Source organism: Mangifera indica, chromosome 16 (genome assembly GCF_011075055.1).
Source record: "Mangifera indica cultivar Alphonso chromosome 16, CATAS_Mindica_2.1, whole genome shotgun sequence".
Lineage (NCBI taxonomy): Eukaryota > Viridiplantae > Streptophyta > Magnoliopsida > Sapindales > Anacardiaceae > Mangifera > Mangifera indica.
Window position 1 is genome coordinate 10,873,733 of NC_058152.1, and position 16,555 is coordinate 10,890,287.

Genomic DNA, 16,555 nt, shown 5'->3' on the forward strand with positions numbered 1-16,555 from the left:
AACCCTTCTAAATATAGATAACATTAGCATATTATTTTCGTTATACCTCACTTAAAAATATATATTATGCATCTAAAATAATTAAGCACAAAAAACTAAAGAAATTAATTATATAATTATATATAAGAAAAGTAAAGAAAATACCTACTCTAAACCCTAAACTTGCTTGACCATACTTTAATTTTTGTGAAATATTTTTTCCAAAGAAGTATAAAATTAAAGATTATAATTTATTTTCTCTTTTACTAAAGAGTACGGCAGTAAAAAAAAGTTGGTTATTTGGGTAATTTTTCTAGTTAAAAGAGAAACAAATAGTATTTCTTATAATTTATTAAAGGTAAACATGCTTCACAAGGGACTTAAATATTATTTATTATTGTACTTTAATTTATTAAAATATTTTTTTACCCATTTAATTTAAAATTTTACTGATCACGAATAAACTTTTAACTAACTTTTTTTACCTATTTAATATAATTTTTATGTAATTTCAATCAACTTTTTACTTTATCGATATACTAAAATAATTTAAAAATGTTATTGTTGATCACAAAGATTATATAATTTATATGATATATAAAAATTATTAAAATTTAAGAGATTTAAACAAAATTTTGTTTATTTTAATTAATTTCTCCAAGGTAAACACACCCTTACAATGTTATATTTTTTTCTTTTAAATAGAGATATAGGGGTATTATTTTTTTTTAATCAAGAACTTCGTTCGAATTCGTTAAATAGATAAACCCATAATATAATAATAAGAGTCCTAATCACTGTATCAAGTTAAGGTTTCATAAATATAGTATAAACTTAAATTTAAGCCTTTTTATTAAAAATTTTAATACTCTATTAATTTTATTAGCACTTAAAGTCAAATATAAGAATACTGCCAATTCAATGATTGAATTTAATTTAAATTAATTTTTGTTTATAAGCCATTATAATTAAATAAAGAAATAAATGTAATAATGCTTTCCATCATTAAAATGGTTGAATTATTGGTTTTACAACTAGATGTGATTAAGTGAATTAACAATGATGGATTTGTTCATTGTTCAAAGTCTAATTAGTCAAGTATCCAATAATGCATTCTACGATTTTGTTAATAGTTATTTAATTAGAGTTATTATTCTGTAATAAAAAAATTTTGGGCTCGATTATCAAATTATGAATTTTATATTAAAGCCTTTCTCCAATTAGGAAGCCGACTCTAGAACGTAAAGATGTGTATAATTTAGTTTAAATTATAAAATCAGATGGAATCGTTTAAAAATTATAATTTAGTTTGTAAAATAACTTAATTTTAGTTGATAAATTTTTTAATAACAGTTTTTAGTTCGAGTTATAGTTTGAAAGATTTTAAAACTAAATCAAACTGTAAACCGTATTTTTTTAAAATACATATATATAATTATATTTGACAGATTTTTTTAATAAATAATTAGGTGAATAACTTTTTTTATATTTATTTTATTATTTTCATTACATGTATATTATATATATTAATATTTATTTTACATATTTATATTATATTATTAAATAATATAATTTTATTAAATAATATATATTTAGAAGTGAATGATTTTAATAGATTCATATCATGGTCAAATTGTATTTTTTTAGTTTAATTTAAAATTTAAAATAATTTAGTTTGATATAAAAATTTTTAATTTAAGTTAAAAAATTATCAAATTATATCAAATAAGATCATATAAATACCTATTAAAACGAACAAATTAATAACAAATTAAGTTCTTAAAAATAATAATATTTTAAAGTCTATTATTTAAGGTCAATGCTAAATGAGTAAAAAACTGCATTTATTATTTTTAAAGGGAATCGATTAACAGTAAAGAAGAGCCCCCACCCATAGAAAAAATTTTAAGCCTGGAAGGAAAGCAGCCAATCAAAAACAAAAACAAAAAATTAAAATGAAGACAACCACAACTGTAGAAAAAATAAAGGTTAAGCAAACACTGCTTGCGTTTATTTTTTAATTTTTTTGTTCTTCTTATTCATTAAAATATACTAAACCGATTATATAAACAGGAGAAATTCGAATCCGATGATCGATTACGTAATTTTTACATCGATAAATTAATATTTAATTTTAATATATAGTTAATAAATTTTAAATCTATGTCTCATATTGAAATAATCTTATATTTGTCACCCAAACTATCTATAAAAACTATTAAATAAAATCTATATTAGCCGTGACACTCTAAAGTTCTTCAAATTTGTGATCGTATTTTTGATCAATATTAAGGATAATAATAATAATAATTATTATTATATGTGGTCCACTAAACAACAATGTTATCTTCACTTTATTTTAGGATGACGTCATCATGCTGACATCATCTCATTGCCCTCATCTGATCACGACACTTGGCAACCCGAGGAATCTTCGCTGGATCCCTCTAGGAAAGTGTCCATCGACCAACTAGAAGAAAGAGAAATTTTAATTACAAAATATATAAATATATATATAGATAAATAATTTTATATATATGTATAATTACCTTGCTTGCTAAAGCTTGCCTTCTTCTCCTCTCCTGTGTGAAGCTTTCTCTCTTTACTTCTTCTGCAGCTTTTTTAGGTAACAATGAACTTCCCTCAAAACGCTAACCCTAACCCTAATTTTCCCTTATTTCCTGATCATCATCACTATAACATGACGACAGTCGAGCCGGAGTTCGAGCTTTCCGATTATCTGATTACCGCTGATTATCGTCACGACCATGATCAAGATAATCAAGATTCTTACTCTTCTCAAAGCATGGTGTCTTTACAAATGATCCCTCACGGATACTCTACTGGTGCAGCCTCAAGAAACAGTAACATGCAAGTGTTTTTTAAATTATTTTTTTGGTTTTTTAAGATGAAACCCTTTTGATGTTATCAATTCTGATTATGTTTTTGTTAATTATGTGATTAAAGGGAATCCGAAAATGGGGTGGCGATGAAAAAGAAGAAGAATAATGAAGCGGGGAACAGGGTGGCCTTCAGGACGAAATCGGAGCTTGAAGTGATGGACGATGGATTTAAATGGAGGAAATATGGGAAGAAGTCGGTGAAGAACAGCCCCAATCCGAGGTAATTAATTAAGAATTGATTAAGATGATGATTAAGGGCTAATTAGATCATTAAGTTTGAGGCTATATTAATTATTATATAAATTCAAGTTCCATGGTGATGCATTAATTGAGTGGAGATGTCATGATAAAAATGGCAGATTATGGACCCCATTATTATTATTCATAGTTGGGTTATTGCCTTTAATTAATTAAAATATATATTATATAGTTAGTGACAATACTTAAAATTAGACTTTTTTTTTTTACTGATATAGAACTTAATTAAGATTAAATAATTCTCTTAATTTGGAGTTTAATTTATCCATATAATTAAGCTTTAATTGGAGAGAGATGGAAATAATTGAAAGGCACTCAACACTAAAGATGAAAATGGCTTGCAATTTGCAAATGGGCATTATCCACTATAGCTATCAATTTTAAAAAAAATAAAAACAAAAACAAAAACCAAATTGTAAAATTTAGTATATAATAGTAATTACTTTTAATAGAATAATATGTTCATTTGCTTCATATTTTGATAGTTTTTGTTCATTTATTTTATAATGTTGCTTTAAAGTGGTTTAATATATAATTAAGTGAAAATTATGAGTCAAAGTAGTCCCTACTTGGTCAAGTTAATCTAATAAAAATGGTAAATTATAAATATTTTATTTTAAATTTCTTGTTCATATCCTCTTAGATAACATACTATTATATTCACACTTGTTAAAACTAGATGCTCTTGGGAAAGATGAATTAAAAAAAATATATATATATAAAAATCTAGTGGGTAATTTGAAGAATAATGTGTGTGTGTATATATATATATAAAATATTTTAAGTAATTTATTAATTTATTAATTTATGTTATAAATTGTGTTCTAGTTCTTATTTGTCAGTTCAGTTGTCTCATCTTGTAAAGCAAGGCGGCTATAAAAAATGAAGAGAATATATGCTAAGAGATTGAAATCTCAATAAATAAATAAATATTTATAGAATATTATATTTAGCAAATTACAATTTTTATCAAAATCATGTACATATTTAAATCATTAAGTGTTATTTTATCTATTATATTATTATTTATATAAAAATTATATATATTATTTATACATATAATATTATTATTGATGAATTATATCGAAAAAATAAACTATAGTTTGATTGTATCAATTTATATGTATTTTGTCGGATTACCCATGAAAAGGTGCAATTTGATTGTCAAAATCATAGCTAAGATGCAAATGGATGTCATAATCATCATAATTGCGCATGTTTGATATGATTTCAATTAGATTGTATCTTTCTTGATGCGATTAAATGATTCTGAATGTTTTTTTTTTTTAATTTTAAAAACAAAATCGAAAAGATAGACTATGGTTGGATTGTATCAATTTATATGCATTTTGTGAAAATCACCCCTTCAAAAGGTGTAATTTTGATTGTCAAAATCATAGCTAAGATGAAAATGGATGTCATGATCATTATAATTGCACATGTTTGATATGATTTTAATCGGGTTGCATCACATTAATCACATTATAATATTTTATCTAGACATTCGATTGGATACTCAAAACTAAATGCATATAGTTTTATTATTCAATTATTTCTTCACTATCGTTGTCACGTTGAGAAGAAATTCTCTTTTTTTGAAATTTTCAATTGCTTTCCATCCTCTCTCTAAGTGTAACAAATTTATATAATTACAAATTTCTAATAAATAAATTTGAAAAATGTAGGAACTATTACAAATGTTCAAGTGGGGGATGTAACGTGAAGAAAAGAGTAGAAAGAGACAGAGAAGATTCAAGCTATGTGATAACAACTTATGAAGGAGTTCACAATCATGAAAGCCCTTGTGATGTTTATTATAATCAAATCCCTTCTTTCAATATGCTTCCTAACGATGCTTGCACTTTGCAGGCTTCTTCTCCTCTCTTTTCTTCTTCGTCTTTTTCATAGCTATCTATTCTTTCTTCTCAGAGTTTTGATTTGTCAATACATGTTTTAAGTGTTTATATATATATATATATACACTAAAATCGATAATTTTATGTATAACATGAAAATTAGTTAAATAACATTACCAGATTGATATTGCATGTGATGAGATCAATTTAGATCGTTATTATAATTAAATTTAAAATGATTTAATCGTTGTTATTGATAGACAATTCATCTTTTCAGAATGCAATATTATTACATGAAATGTTAGCTATACATATATATATATTTGTGTATTGGACGTAAGTGTTGCTACCTCAACTAGGTTTTTTTTAATTTTAAAGGTTGGCCTTTAAAAGAAGATCGATGTTATTTTTATTAAATTATTACAGTAACTAGTTTGTTATTACATATATCGCGGTATTTACTAGTTGATATTTTTTTAAATGGGGATTTATATATTGATGCCACATGCAAGGAAATGAATTTAGATAGTTCTTATACACTTTAATTTAAGTTGATGTAATTTTTGTTATCAATAGATGATAATAATGTGCTTCATATTTGTATATTAAAATATAATAAAATTATATGTATTTACTTTTAATATACAAATAAGTACATATTTATGTGTATCATCATATGATTGAGTGATTTTGAAATATAATAAAATAATATCTAATCATATGATAATACATATAAATTTGTACTCGTTTGTGTTTACAAAATATGCATGTATTATATTACACACACACACACACACACATTGGGTTGGGGCCATATCATTAAGAGATTTTTTGGGTTGGCCTGTCCAAAACTTTCTAGTTAACGTATAAAGTTAACATTAGTAGTGCAATAGTTAACGTATAAAGTTAACATTAGTAGTGCAATTAGGCCGATTCAAATTAAATTAAAATCAAACCAAGGTTAACATGAGTTCAAATGATTGGATCAATTGATTGACAATAAATTTGTTAGAGATGTAGTAAAAGGCCATTAAAAAAAAGTAAAAGTTATCAGAGATGAAAAAAAATTATCGAATAAGTTGAAAAGTTACATGAGGTATGAATCTGTTGACGAATTTCTGACAACTTGATTGAGTTTAGTCAACTTGACTTGGGATTACTTTTGCGTGAGTTTGACTAATTTGAATTAAACATCAAATTGAATTTGTAAGTTTAATTTTTGAGAACAAACGAAAACGATTCCAATTTATAGGATCTACACAAAAGTTATGAAATATTGAATTGAAATCTTTTACCATTATATCAGTATCTAAAGCATCGTATTTTTTTGGATCTAAAACATCCTTAAAATATACCCATTTTAAATAGATAAAATTGTTTTATTAAGATTTCAAATAAGAAATCTAAAAAATTTTTAAACACGTAACGGCGCCATCAACCCAAATTATTATCTATAAAATCCGATTGATTAAACAGTTCAACTGTTAGTTGGATCAGACTGCCTACTCCACTGGATCAATTGCGGATCCGGTTCCTAAACATGGGTGGGTACACTTGGGCCGCAAATTTTTAATTCATGTTAAATGTTTTTCCAAATAGTTTAGTGTCCATGGGCCGCTCCAACAAAGTGGTAAAAGAAAGCAGAAAACCTCACGTGCTTTTTAGCGCGTGTAAAGCACCTTCCATTTACACGTTTCTACGTTTCGTCTTCACGCATACCCATCGTCACGACACTCAGTTGGATCACAAAAGAAATTAAAAATAAAAGAAAATAACTTTTTAAAAAACCCTTTAATTGGTTTCGGCAGATTCAACTGGGAAAAAAAATAAAATCCCAAACTCATAAAAATTCTCAATTTCAGATCTTGTTCATTCGAAACTCAAGTCTCCAGCAAGTTTGCGGATAAGCCCACTTGATTTTTTTTCAACAATCCGGATCGAGATTTACTGTTAGATCTGCAAATTAGTGATTTAATTGAACTGGGTATTTTTAATTACAGCGAATTGGTTCTGATTATGTGAAGAAATGTTGGGTTAAATTGAGTTTAACATGGATTTTGAGGTACCTGTTAGGAGGAAGTGTCGGTTTGGATTGAAGTTGAGTGGTTTGGTTGATGGGACTTGAAGATTTTGGCTTGTTGGTTTGGAGCTGAGTTTCTTTTGTTTTTTTGGGGGTTATATTGTGAAAAAAAAATTAAAAAAAATGTTTTGGAGGGAACGTGAGCGGGAGAACAATAGCAAAGAGCTGAATGGTGGGCCACTTTGTGGGCAAGTTCGAGTTCTTGTTGTTGGCGATTCAGGTAGTTAGTTTGTATCTAATTGATTTTGATTTTGCTTCAGTTGTATGTTTGTGTTTTTAAGTGAATTTAAGTTGGGGGAACTTAAGAAACAGGTGCTCTCGAATCTGATTGTTTTGGCAATGTGCTAGATTATGTTGATTTTGTTGCTGTTTTCTGGTTTTGGTATGCTTTTGAGTGATTTTTTTTTTGTTTGTGGAAATTGTGTTAGGTTTTTAAGTGTTGTATTAAGGTTAGTTTTTGGGATCGGTTGAGTTGAAGGTTTTGGAATGAAAAGAGTTCTCTTTGTTAAAGATTTATGAGAGTAAAAGAGCTTATGGTAGCTGTAAATGTTAAGTTTGTGGAGCTCAATCATTTAGAAGTATGATTGGTATTATAAGAGAAGTGCGTTAGGCTTTGGATCTATCAACTTATTGAATCTCATATGGTTGAGGCCTTGTGGTACATTGCATAGGAAGTCTTGGAGAAAAGGCAGATTCTTTGCATTTGAGAATGAATTAAATTTCTTTACATGTAGAATGCTATTGAGTTTTCTGCTTATTTTTTTCGTTTAGTCCATATGAGGATTAGGCTAGTAGCTGTATAGGCAACTTATGGGAATTGTGGGTTTGATGGTTCTGATTATTCAGTTAAAAAGTTGGTATACAAGTCAATTTGATATTTCAGAATACCTATTCCTGTATTGGTTTGGTTGCTGGTTCTTTGAGATGATCACATTGTGAATCAGTCACAATTGTTTGCCGAATCTGTGAACAAAAACAAAAGATTTGCTTTTTTGATTATTCGCTACACTTGTCCTCAGTTGTCTTTCAACCACTTGTCTTGTTCATTTATCTATCAAATTCATTATTTGATGTTAGACTTCATTTTCTAACATTCATATTCTCTTAGGTGTGGGGAAAACTTCTCTTGTTCATCTGATTGTCAATGGTTCTTCTGTTGTTCACCCTCCCCAAACAATTGGATGTACAGTTGCTGTGAAGGTAGGACATACTTCAGCAATGTTCTGAACTCTACACCTATTGCTGTAGTTCAAATCTTTGTCAGTTGTTTATTTACTTATTATTTTCTTTCATGCAGCACATTACTTATGGAAATTCCGGTAGCTCTTCAAATAGCATCAAAGGTGATTCAGAGAGAGATTTCTTTGTTGAACTTTGGGATGTATCAGGACATGAGAGATACAAAGATTGTCGGTCACTTTTCTACTCGCAAATTAACGGTGAGATATGAGTAACTGTATGTCAAATTTTAAGAAGGTCAAAGGCTCTAGTTTGAAGAAGAAAAGAAAGTTATCTATACATAACTTGTTCCTTAATACTTCTTTATTGGGAACCTATGGCCTTGTATGCTTGTAAGTCAGTGAACCTTAGTTATTGCCTGTCACTGTACTTTCTTGTTAATCCTAAGGGTTGGGTTGACTGGTTCAAGTCCTGAGAGCCACGTACTTCAGAATTTTTTTTTTTTACAAGTTTCAAACTACAGTGATCTGAGTTCTGGAAGTATCCCTCGGTTAGTAGTTGGTGAAGATGTATGAAAATTCTAGGGATTCTGGGTATAAAAACATAAGTTGCTACTGTAGGTGCTTCATTGGCTGTGTGCTTGCCCTTCTTTATTCAATGGTTAGTTTCAATTGTGCAAAACTTTATTGTTGTGCTTCCTACTAAAAAAGAAGGGAAAAAAACACGATGTTGGAGTGAGGCAGCCTATGGGGTTGTCACTTCTATCGTAATTTTTGGTTTTATCAATGAAATCTTTATCTTTTATTGCAAAGGTTCTTGTCTGGATTTCTTTTTGCCTTGAAGTTTGAGAACTTTTGTACAGTCCTGGCTGAATAATACCTTTAAGTGGGAATGATGGCTTCCTATAATTACCTAAATGTGCTCTCACCTGTCGAGGTCACTGTCTTTGGTTGGTCTATGTTGAGCTTCATATGGTAGATACCTTCTGCCGATGGTATTGTAAATTCACAAGTAGTGTCCTCTCAGTTTTTGCTGTATGGATTGATATTTGCTTTTCATTTAACCCACCCTACTCTTAATGCGGCAGAGCAGTAGAAGTACTATTGAAAACTTTTGCCACTTATTAGCAGCCAGATTAAATTTTGTTAACCATGATGGAATCACTTTCCAAAAATATATTTTTGGAAAAGAATCTGCTTTGAACATCAATTTCTGTACCATAGTATATATACACTAGTATTTTTATCTTAAAAGGTTCATTTGTAATTCAACTGTATGTAGATACTCTTCTTCTAATTCTATTCCCACTTCAATGATGATTAGTTTTTCTATTACATATTTCACCCTGTTCTATCTATGAATCTCTAGAAATGATTATAGGTAAAATAATTTGTGTGCAGGTGTAATATTTGTTCATGATCTCTCTCAGAGAAGGACAAAAACAAGCTTGCAGAAATGGGCAGCTGAGATTGCTGCTACTGGGTCATTTTCAGCTCCTCTGGGTTCTGGAGGTCCTGGTGGTCTTCCTGTGCCATATATTGTAATTGGTAACAAAGCAGATATTGCTGCAAAAGAGGGTACAGGAGGAAGCAGTGGCAATCTTGTTGATGTCGCTCGTCATTGGGTCGAGAAACAGGGTTTGCTTCCATCTAGTGAGGAACTTCCTCTGACTGAAAGTTTCCCTGGCAGTGGAAGCCTTATTGCGGTAAGCATGCACTGGCAAGTTTAAGAAATGCATTTGTCTCCTCTCGGTTGTTTGTATTGTCATTCTGGAAACTTTTGAGGGTGTTTGCATGCCTCACGAATTTAATCTCTGTATTTACTATAGGTTGGCCGCTTTATATGGCATTTGAACATTATAGGCATTTGAACATTATAGACTATTAATCAAAGCACATGTAGAGTGCATGTATGGATTGCATTGGATTAGGCCTTTTTTAACAGAGTCGTCGATGAGTCAGATGCTCTATGTGTTTGTCTCCTCTTGGTTGTTTGTATTACATGCTTGACCATTTTGGTTAACTTTTTGGACTGGCAAATTGCAACTCAGTAGTGCCTGAAATGCCATTTACGTTTGATATCTGGAATTATCAGGTGCATTTGTGAAGTCTCTTGGTTGTTGGAATTGGCCTGCTGAATGCACCACTCCAACTTTTCCTTGTCTATTATGCCTTACTATCCTGTCTTCTTGCTGCACTTAGCCTCCCTGTTTACATTTTAGTATTTCATGTTCTGCTGTCTACTTATTTTTTAAAGAGAGAAAAAGTGGGAGATGGTAGGGGCTTTATCATATATTATCTGCTAGATGGTATATAATTCCATGCCTTTATGATCCCATTATAATACCAACCCCAGACCTCCACTTTGGAAGGGGTATCAATTCTTTTGTCAATCTGGTTCTTCCTGTTGAATCTGATAACAACTATCTGTCTACAGAGAGTTATATGCGGGAAAAATGTACTACATTATCCACATGCTATGTGCTTAGTTTTATCTTTCTGCTACTTATCACTACCATGATTGCTGGTTTTAACGTGAATGCGTTTCTGATGGCATTTTATTGGATAGATGTATAAATGATATGGTATCTTGTTTCATCTAAGATCTTCTATTCTCTTTCTAACTTTCGACAGAGAAGGGTATTAGCATTCAAAGTCTTGAAATCATATTTGTTCTGTTTCTTATGTGCGTTCCCTCAAAATTAATCTTCTTCATTGAACTACATTATTTGATATTATTTGTAATGATATCTTAAGATTTCATTGCATGATACTTTCTTTTCACCTGGTGGTGGCCATCCTTCTCTCAGTGATTCCATTTCTATAGATTACAGCTTTTTCTCTTTTTAGTTACAGAAGTGGCATAAGGTCAGTATAATATGTGGAAGTGAAAACTTACAAAAAGTTGGTAATCAGTAAAATTTGATTCGCTTAATTGGTAATATCTCTCATAAAAATTCTGATGTTTATATATTAGATGTGAATCTATATGACGGTTCCTTTGTTGCCATGTACAGGCTGCCAAAGGAGCGAGATATGACAAGGAAGCTTTGTTGAAATTTTTTCGTGCGGTCTGTATAATTGTCTTTCTTTTGCTTAGTGTCAATGTTACAGATCTAGTTGCAGCATATATGCATGTATCTTAAGAACTTTTTATGCATCGGAGATTGTGGGAACTTTTCTGAGAATCCTCGTTTTGTTTCAGTTGATCAGGAGAAGATATTTTTCAGATGACTTACCGGCATCAAATCCATGGTCCATTCCCCCTGTTCATAGATCTGTTCAAAGATTAGATGAAAATTTCAGTGACGAGGAAAAGCCATACAACACTAAAAGGTACCTTCCTAATATATTAATATGCTTTCAATATCTTTTTGCATTCACCATTCTAAAGTTATGGATCTTTATCTTTCTGGGTTCTCCAGTTTTAGCAGCAATCTGTACAAGCACAACATGCTTCCTCCTCTTCCAGCGCAGCGCAATCTCACGCCACCTCCAACGTTGTATCCTCAGCAGCCAGTTTCGGTGCCTGAGAATTATAGCCTCCCAAGATTTTCCCTGAGCAGTTCCCAGGAAATCAGCAACACTGCTCGGTCAAAGCGCACTGATATAAACGTCTAATCATTTTGGCTTACAATGAGTGAGATTTTACCAGGAGGTACTTCATATTTTTGCTTTACGATTCTTTTGCCTGATTGTTCTGCTTGTAAAAACCTGGCTCGTCGTTTCTTTTACATCTCTAAAGCCTATGTATAATGTATAAAATGATATTCGTCGATGGAAATTACATTTAATTCTTTTTAATTGAACTCTTTCTCTTTTCTAATGGCCTCAAGCTGATGTATGGAAGTTTGTTAAAGTAGGTTGCTTTGTTTTATTATTGCTTTTGAAGATTAGATATAGCTCTTCAGATTCTGGGAAGATGGTTCTCTTCGAATTCTTTCATGTTATTTGATCGATTGGATTATAAATTACTTGAATCAACTCAATAACATCAATTAGAGATAATTATAGTTACTGTGGTTTGTTCTGAAAGATTTCCCCTCTTCGATCATTTGACTGAAAATATCGATAGTTTATTCAGAGAATTTTTTTTAACCGATACAATGATGTTTTTTCATGCCAAACCGCTGGGGTTCTGGCATGGTAATGACCCAGATAATTAAAGTTCATCATGAAGCTTCTCTTTCACGATCTCAGCTGTCTGTTGCACTGCTTCTGCAGCAGATTTTGCTGATTCTTCCACTGCAATTTTGCTCTTGCTTGCACTCTTCTTAGCTGCTTCTTTCACTTTCTCTCCGGCCCCACCTTCGGCATCTGCTTCATTGGCCCCTCTGAAACTACTCCACACAAAAGTCTCATTAATGGCCTACAAATATTAATTAATCAAGATTCATAATTACTGGCTAGGTTCTAAAACAGATCTTAGAATCAATATAAAATATATGAGGAAAAAAAAGGTAAAAATCATAAATTTTAATCTTACTCTAAATCTGGAGGAAAAAACTTTAACTGCATGGCATGAAAGACTGTCTTAATTTTTCCCCAGGAATTTTCGTGGGAGTTTTTCAAAGTAGAAATTGAATCTGTTACCATCTTGGCTAGAGATGGTTTCTCTTCTTGTAGTATGGAAGTGTCTGTTGCTCCTCCTCGGCCATCACCTGCGGCAAAGGGGGTTTGATGAGAAAGAAGGAGGAAGCAGAGAAAAAGAAGGATTAAAGTTGTTTTGAAAATGTCGTCCATGGCGCTCACGCATGAATTTGGAAGAGAAGAAAAGTAGTTTCGGAAGTTGGTGGAAGTTTTTACGCGTTCTAGTAAAGAAAGGCTAATTTAAGGTGGTCATGTCCGTTTGAACAGGGTGAGATCCGTAGGTTTGTTCAATTCAATCACACAGCCAAAGGATTTTTTTTTTCTTTTGGCCAAAATTTTATGTCCCGCCTAAGGTTGGCTGAAGTAACACATTTTCACTTTTAAGTTTGAAAAAGCTAAATTCTCACCTGTTTTTCACTTCTACTAGTAAGCCTATCAAGTGAAAAGATAGGATGTTAATTGTGCATAAATTTTTTTATTTTCTTTTTTTCTCTGATTCTATTTTTTGTTTTTGTTTTTATTCTTTTTTATTTTCATTTTTCTCCTTTTCTTTTCTATTTCCCCTTTCAAAAGTTAGCAGGTGAATTATAATTTTTGAGACCTTTTTGGAATTAAAAAATTGAGGATGTTTTTGAAAATTTAAAATTTTAATATGCTCATCGATGGTTTAAAAATGTACTTACACCTTCATAATAATAAACGAAGGGAAAAATGTTAACACAGTTAAAATTATCATATTTTTTAAGAGTTTAAGTGATAAAAATTTTAAAATTTTAAAATTATAAGAATATATTGACAAATTAACATTTATATTAAGTGATAATAATAATTTTACAATTTTAAAAATAGCGTAAGACAATTATTTCCAAGAAAATCAAATAAAAATCACTAACTGATATAAATGACAAGTGAAGATTTGATTTTTTCAATCTTAGAAAGGAGAATTTTCCATTTCATCAAACCTTAGGCGGGAAGTTGTCATTTAACATTTTTTCGGAAATAAATACGTGTGTATACATATATATATATATATATATATATATATATATATATATATATATAAATATATCTATATGTACATAGTTTTAAGTATTTAAATGATATGTCATAATATTATTAGATAATTTCAAATTAAAGATCTTAATTAGATATTCAAAACTAGATGTACAAAATATTACTGATCTGCTAAAAATGATAAATAAATTTGCTTGAGTCTTTATATGTATGTGTATGTGCGTGCGTGTGTATGTGTGTGTGTGTATGTATATATATATATATATATATATATATATATATATATATATATATATATATATATATATATAAAAAATGTTGAAGTTGTCACTTTATTGAACTGGAATGGCAATTTTCCACATGTATAGATGTCCCTACGACATGGAGTTGATTATTGTATATATGAAAGTTTGCTACACCCAACAAACATCAACTAAATGCAAAAGATTTTTTTGGTCCACATCAATGACATTAAATCTAATTTAAATAAAATCACTGATCAAATATTCAACGGTCTGATACTAAGTTGAAATTAAGCAAGCTTTACTGTTTACAATATTTATTTCGACAAATCCTAATTGCCAATTGCTAAGCTCATATACGAATTACACGCATATCTCCAGTGGTGGATCAAAAAATACAATATAAAAAAGTTAAAATTGAATATAAATAAAAATATAGAGGTTCAATTAAGAATTATTTTGAGATTTCAAATATATTAAATTAGTAATTTTTCAAACCTAAAAGATATTAAATACTTATTTGCCTAGGGAGGATAATTCATATTTTTAAAACTCGAGGGGGGTCAGGGATAAAACTGACAATTTTCAATACAACATGTTAATCCAATACGACACAAAAAATATTAGGTTAGGGATGCGTTTTTTAATACAAAATTTATTTTGAGTTAACCCAATATGATTTGACATTAAATCAGGTAGTGTTAAGATTCACACGAAAGTAATATGATATGATTCAAATATTTTAGAGAAATGTTACTTGAATAAAATTTGTTAAAAATAAATTATAAAAATGTTAAAACACAATATCAACAACAATTGAAATCCGTATAAATTATATATAATTATAATTACTCATGTTATTGTTTATTTTTGTTTAAATGTTTTATTTTATTATTAAATAGTAAGAAATTAATTTAGTTAGTGAAATTATATATTGTACCTTTATAGTAAAAATTTAAATATTTACAGATTGCATATAATTATATTTTTAAATATTTTATTTTATTACTAAGTAATAAAAATTTAATTTGGTTAGTCAGATTATTAAAGTGTTTTAAAAGTTTTGGTAAGTAAATTTTTAGATTATTTGTCAATAAGACAAAATATTATATCCTGTATTTTATTAATAATATATTGAGATAATTTAGTAAAGAGATTAAAATGATAAAAAACACTTTAGAGAGTAAAAATAATAAATAATTCTGGGCAATTTAGATCAAATCAGATCAATTCGAACATTAAAAGATTGGGTTAAGATTAAAAAATTTCGATACAATTCTAATTTAGATTGGGTTAGAGTTGAAAGTTTTTGATAAAAAATCCAAATTAACACGATATGTATATTATTCAATGATACAAACTATCAGATCTACTCAAGAACCCTTCTTTAGGACCACCCCTCATATCCCACTCGACTTGTCCAAGCTTTCCTTAAACTGTAAGATGAAATCCTTTCAACTATTATTCTAAAATCCTTTCAAGTAAAAGCTAAAAATAATTCATAATTTGCCGAACATTTACAAGCTAAAAATAAAATTTACTATGTTGGACATAAAATTCATCTTCTATCCATGCATTGAACCAAATCGACAAGATAGAAACAAAATCAAATATGTGTAGAATTTAAAACATTAACCTCTCGCCATTACTTGATTAATATGCTGGAGGATATCATGAATTTAGTTATGGAATGTGAGGCCTTCCAATTGATATGAATTTTACAGTAAAATGTTGTATACTTTCCTTAAAAATTTATTCAACTTTGGGGACCCTTTTCGTAACTCTTCAAAATATTCACCCAAACATTAAGGATGAAACTGAATTATGAGGAAGGGGAGTTACAGGAGTTGTGGATCTCATTCAATATCTATATTAACTACCTTAACAAGTTACATAAAAGAGAAGAAAACTGTCATATTAGACATAAATGAGACATTGACGTCGGAGTCATCTTTAAGTGGTCCTTCGCTAAAATGTCGACATTGTAATTAAAATTTGTTTTAGGGCAAAATCAAATTCAATACTCTATGGTTGACATGAACACGGAAAAGTAGAACATACTGACATTCAGATTGACACTAAAATCAACAATGTAAACATATATTGTATTCAAATATGATTGAACACATCAAAATAATATGTGAACAGAAAAATTCATAATTTACTAGACACTTACAAACTTAAAATAAAATTTATTAGATGTAAATGATTCAATGATCTCAAAGTTATCTTTTAAGTGGTCTTTCACTAAAATGTGTACATTTTAATTAAAATTCATCTCTTTTAGGGCAAAATCAAGTTCAGTATTCCATGATTAACCTCAAAATGGCAAATTAGAATGTATCGACATGGTACTTGTGATAATTTGAAGAGGAGATGAATTGTTTTATAGGAATATGCTAATGTATTATCTTGGATAAAGCTGATCTAACCTCTAATTAATAGTGTTGTGAGG

General features: G+C 29.4%; 3 protein-coding genes across 4 annotated transcripts; 2 read left to right on the top strand and 1 right to left on the bottom strand.

The window, feature by feature from the left end:
- Positions 1-2,530: 2,530 nt before the first annotated feature.
- LOC123199674 (probable WRKY transcription factor 51) lies at positions 2,531-5,110 on the top strand. Its single transcript, XM_044614707.1, has 3 exons — positions 2,531-2,850; positions 2,947-3,102; positions 4,826-5,110. Exons 1-3 carry the CDS (start codon positions 2,612-2,614, stop codon positions 5,046-5,048), a joined length of 618 nt encoding a protein of 205 aa, XP_044470642.1. The 5' UTR covers positions 2,531-2,611; the 3' UTR covers positions 5,049-5,110.
- Positions 5,111-6,739: 1,629 nt separating this feature from the next.
- On the top strand, positions 6,740-12,080 carry LOC123199814 (small GTPase LIP1). Of its 2 annotated transcripts, XM_044614882.1 has the most exons (7): positions 6,743-7,296; positions 8,185-8,276; positions 8,374-8,515; positions 9,656-9,960; positions 11,272-11,325; positions 11,460-11,590; positions 11,680-12,080. In XM_044614882.1, the coding sequence occupies exons 1-7, from the start codon at positions 7,200-7,202 to the stop codon at positions 11,873-11,875; spliced, it is 1,017 nt and encodes a 338-aa protein (XP_044470817.1). In that variant the 5' UTR covers positions 6,743-7,199; the 3' UTR covers positions 11,876-12,080. The 2 variants fall into 2 exon arrangements, with proteins under 2 accessions (XP_044470818.1, XP_044470817.1); XM_044614883.1 differs by lacking the exon at positions 11,272-11,325 and having other exon boundaries at positions 6,740-7,296.
- A 228-nt stretch (positions 12,081-12,308) lies between these two features.
- LOC123199691 lies at positions 12,309-13,099 on the bottom strand. The gene is made up of 2 exons (XM_044614732.1): positions 12,741-13,099; positions 12,309-12,594 (listed from the first exon to the last, which is right to left on the bottom strand). Exons 1-2 carry the CDS (start codon positions 12,995-12,997, stop codon positions 12,417-12,419), a joined length of 435 nt encoding a protein of 144 aa, XP_044470667.1. The 5' UTR covers positions 12,998-13,099; the 3' UTR covers positions 12,309-12,416.
- Positions 13,100-16,555: the final 3,456 nt, after the last annotated feature.

Bases quoted from the DNA above. Each gene is read 5' to 3' on its own strand.
- LOC123199674 (XM_044614707.1), top strand. From the start codon at position 2,612: ATGAACTTCCCTCAAAACGCTAACCCTAACCCTAATTTTCCCTTATTT. The intron at 2,851-2,946 runs GCAAGTGTTTTT...ATGTGATTAAAG, and splicing joins GCCTCAAGAAACAGTAACAT to GGAATCCGAAAATGGGGTGG. The intron at 3,103-4,825 runs GTAATTAATTAA...TGAAAAATGTAG, and splicing joins AAGAACAGCCCCAATCCGAG to GAACTATTACAAATGTTCAA.
- LOC123199814 (XM_044614882.1), top strand. From the start codon at position 7,200: ATGTTTTGGAGGGAACGTGAGCGGGAGAACAATAGCAAAGAGCTGAAT. The intron at 9,961-11,271 runs GTAAGCATGCAC...TGCCATGTACAG, and splicing joins GCAGTGGAAGCCTTATTGCG to GCTGCCAAAGGAGCGAGATA. The intron at 11,326-11,459 runs GTCTGTATAATT...GTTTTGTTTCAG, and splicing joins TGTTGAAATTTTTTCGTGCG to TTGATCAGGAGAAGATATTT.
- LOC123199691 (XM_044614732.1), bottom strand. From the start codon at position 12,997: ATGGACGACATTTTCAAAACAACTTTAATCCTTCTTTTTCTCTGCTTC. The intron at 12,595-12,740 runs GTAAGATTAAAA...TGTGTGGAGTAG, and splicing joins TTTTTTCCTCCAGATTTAGA to TTTCAGAGGGGCCAATGAAG.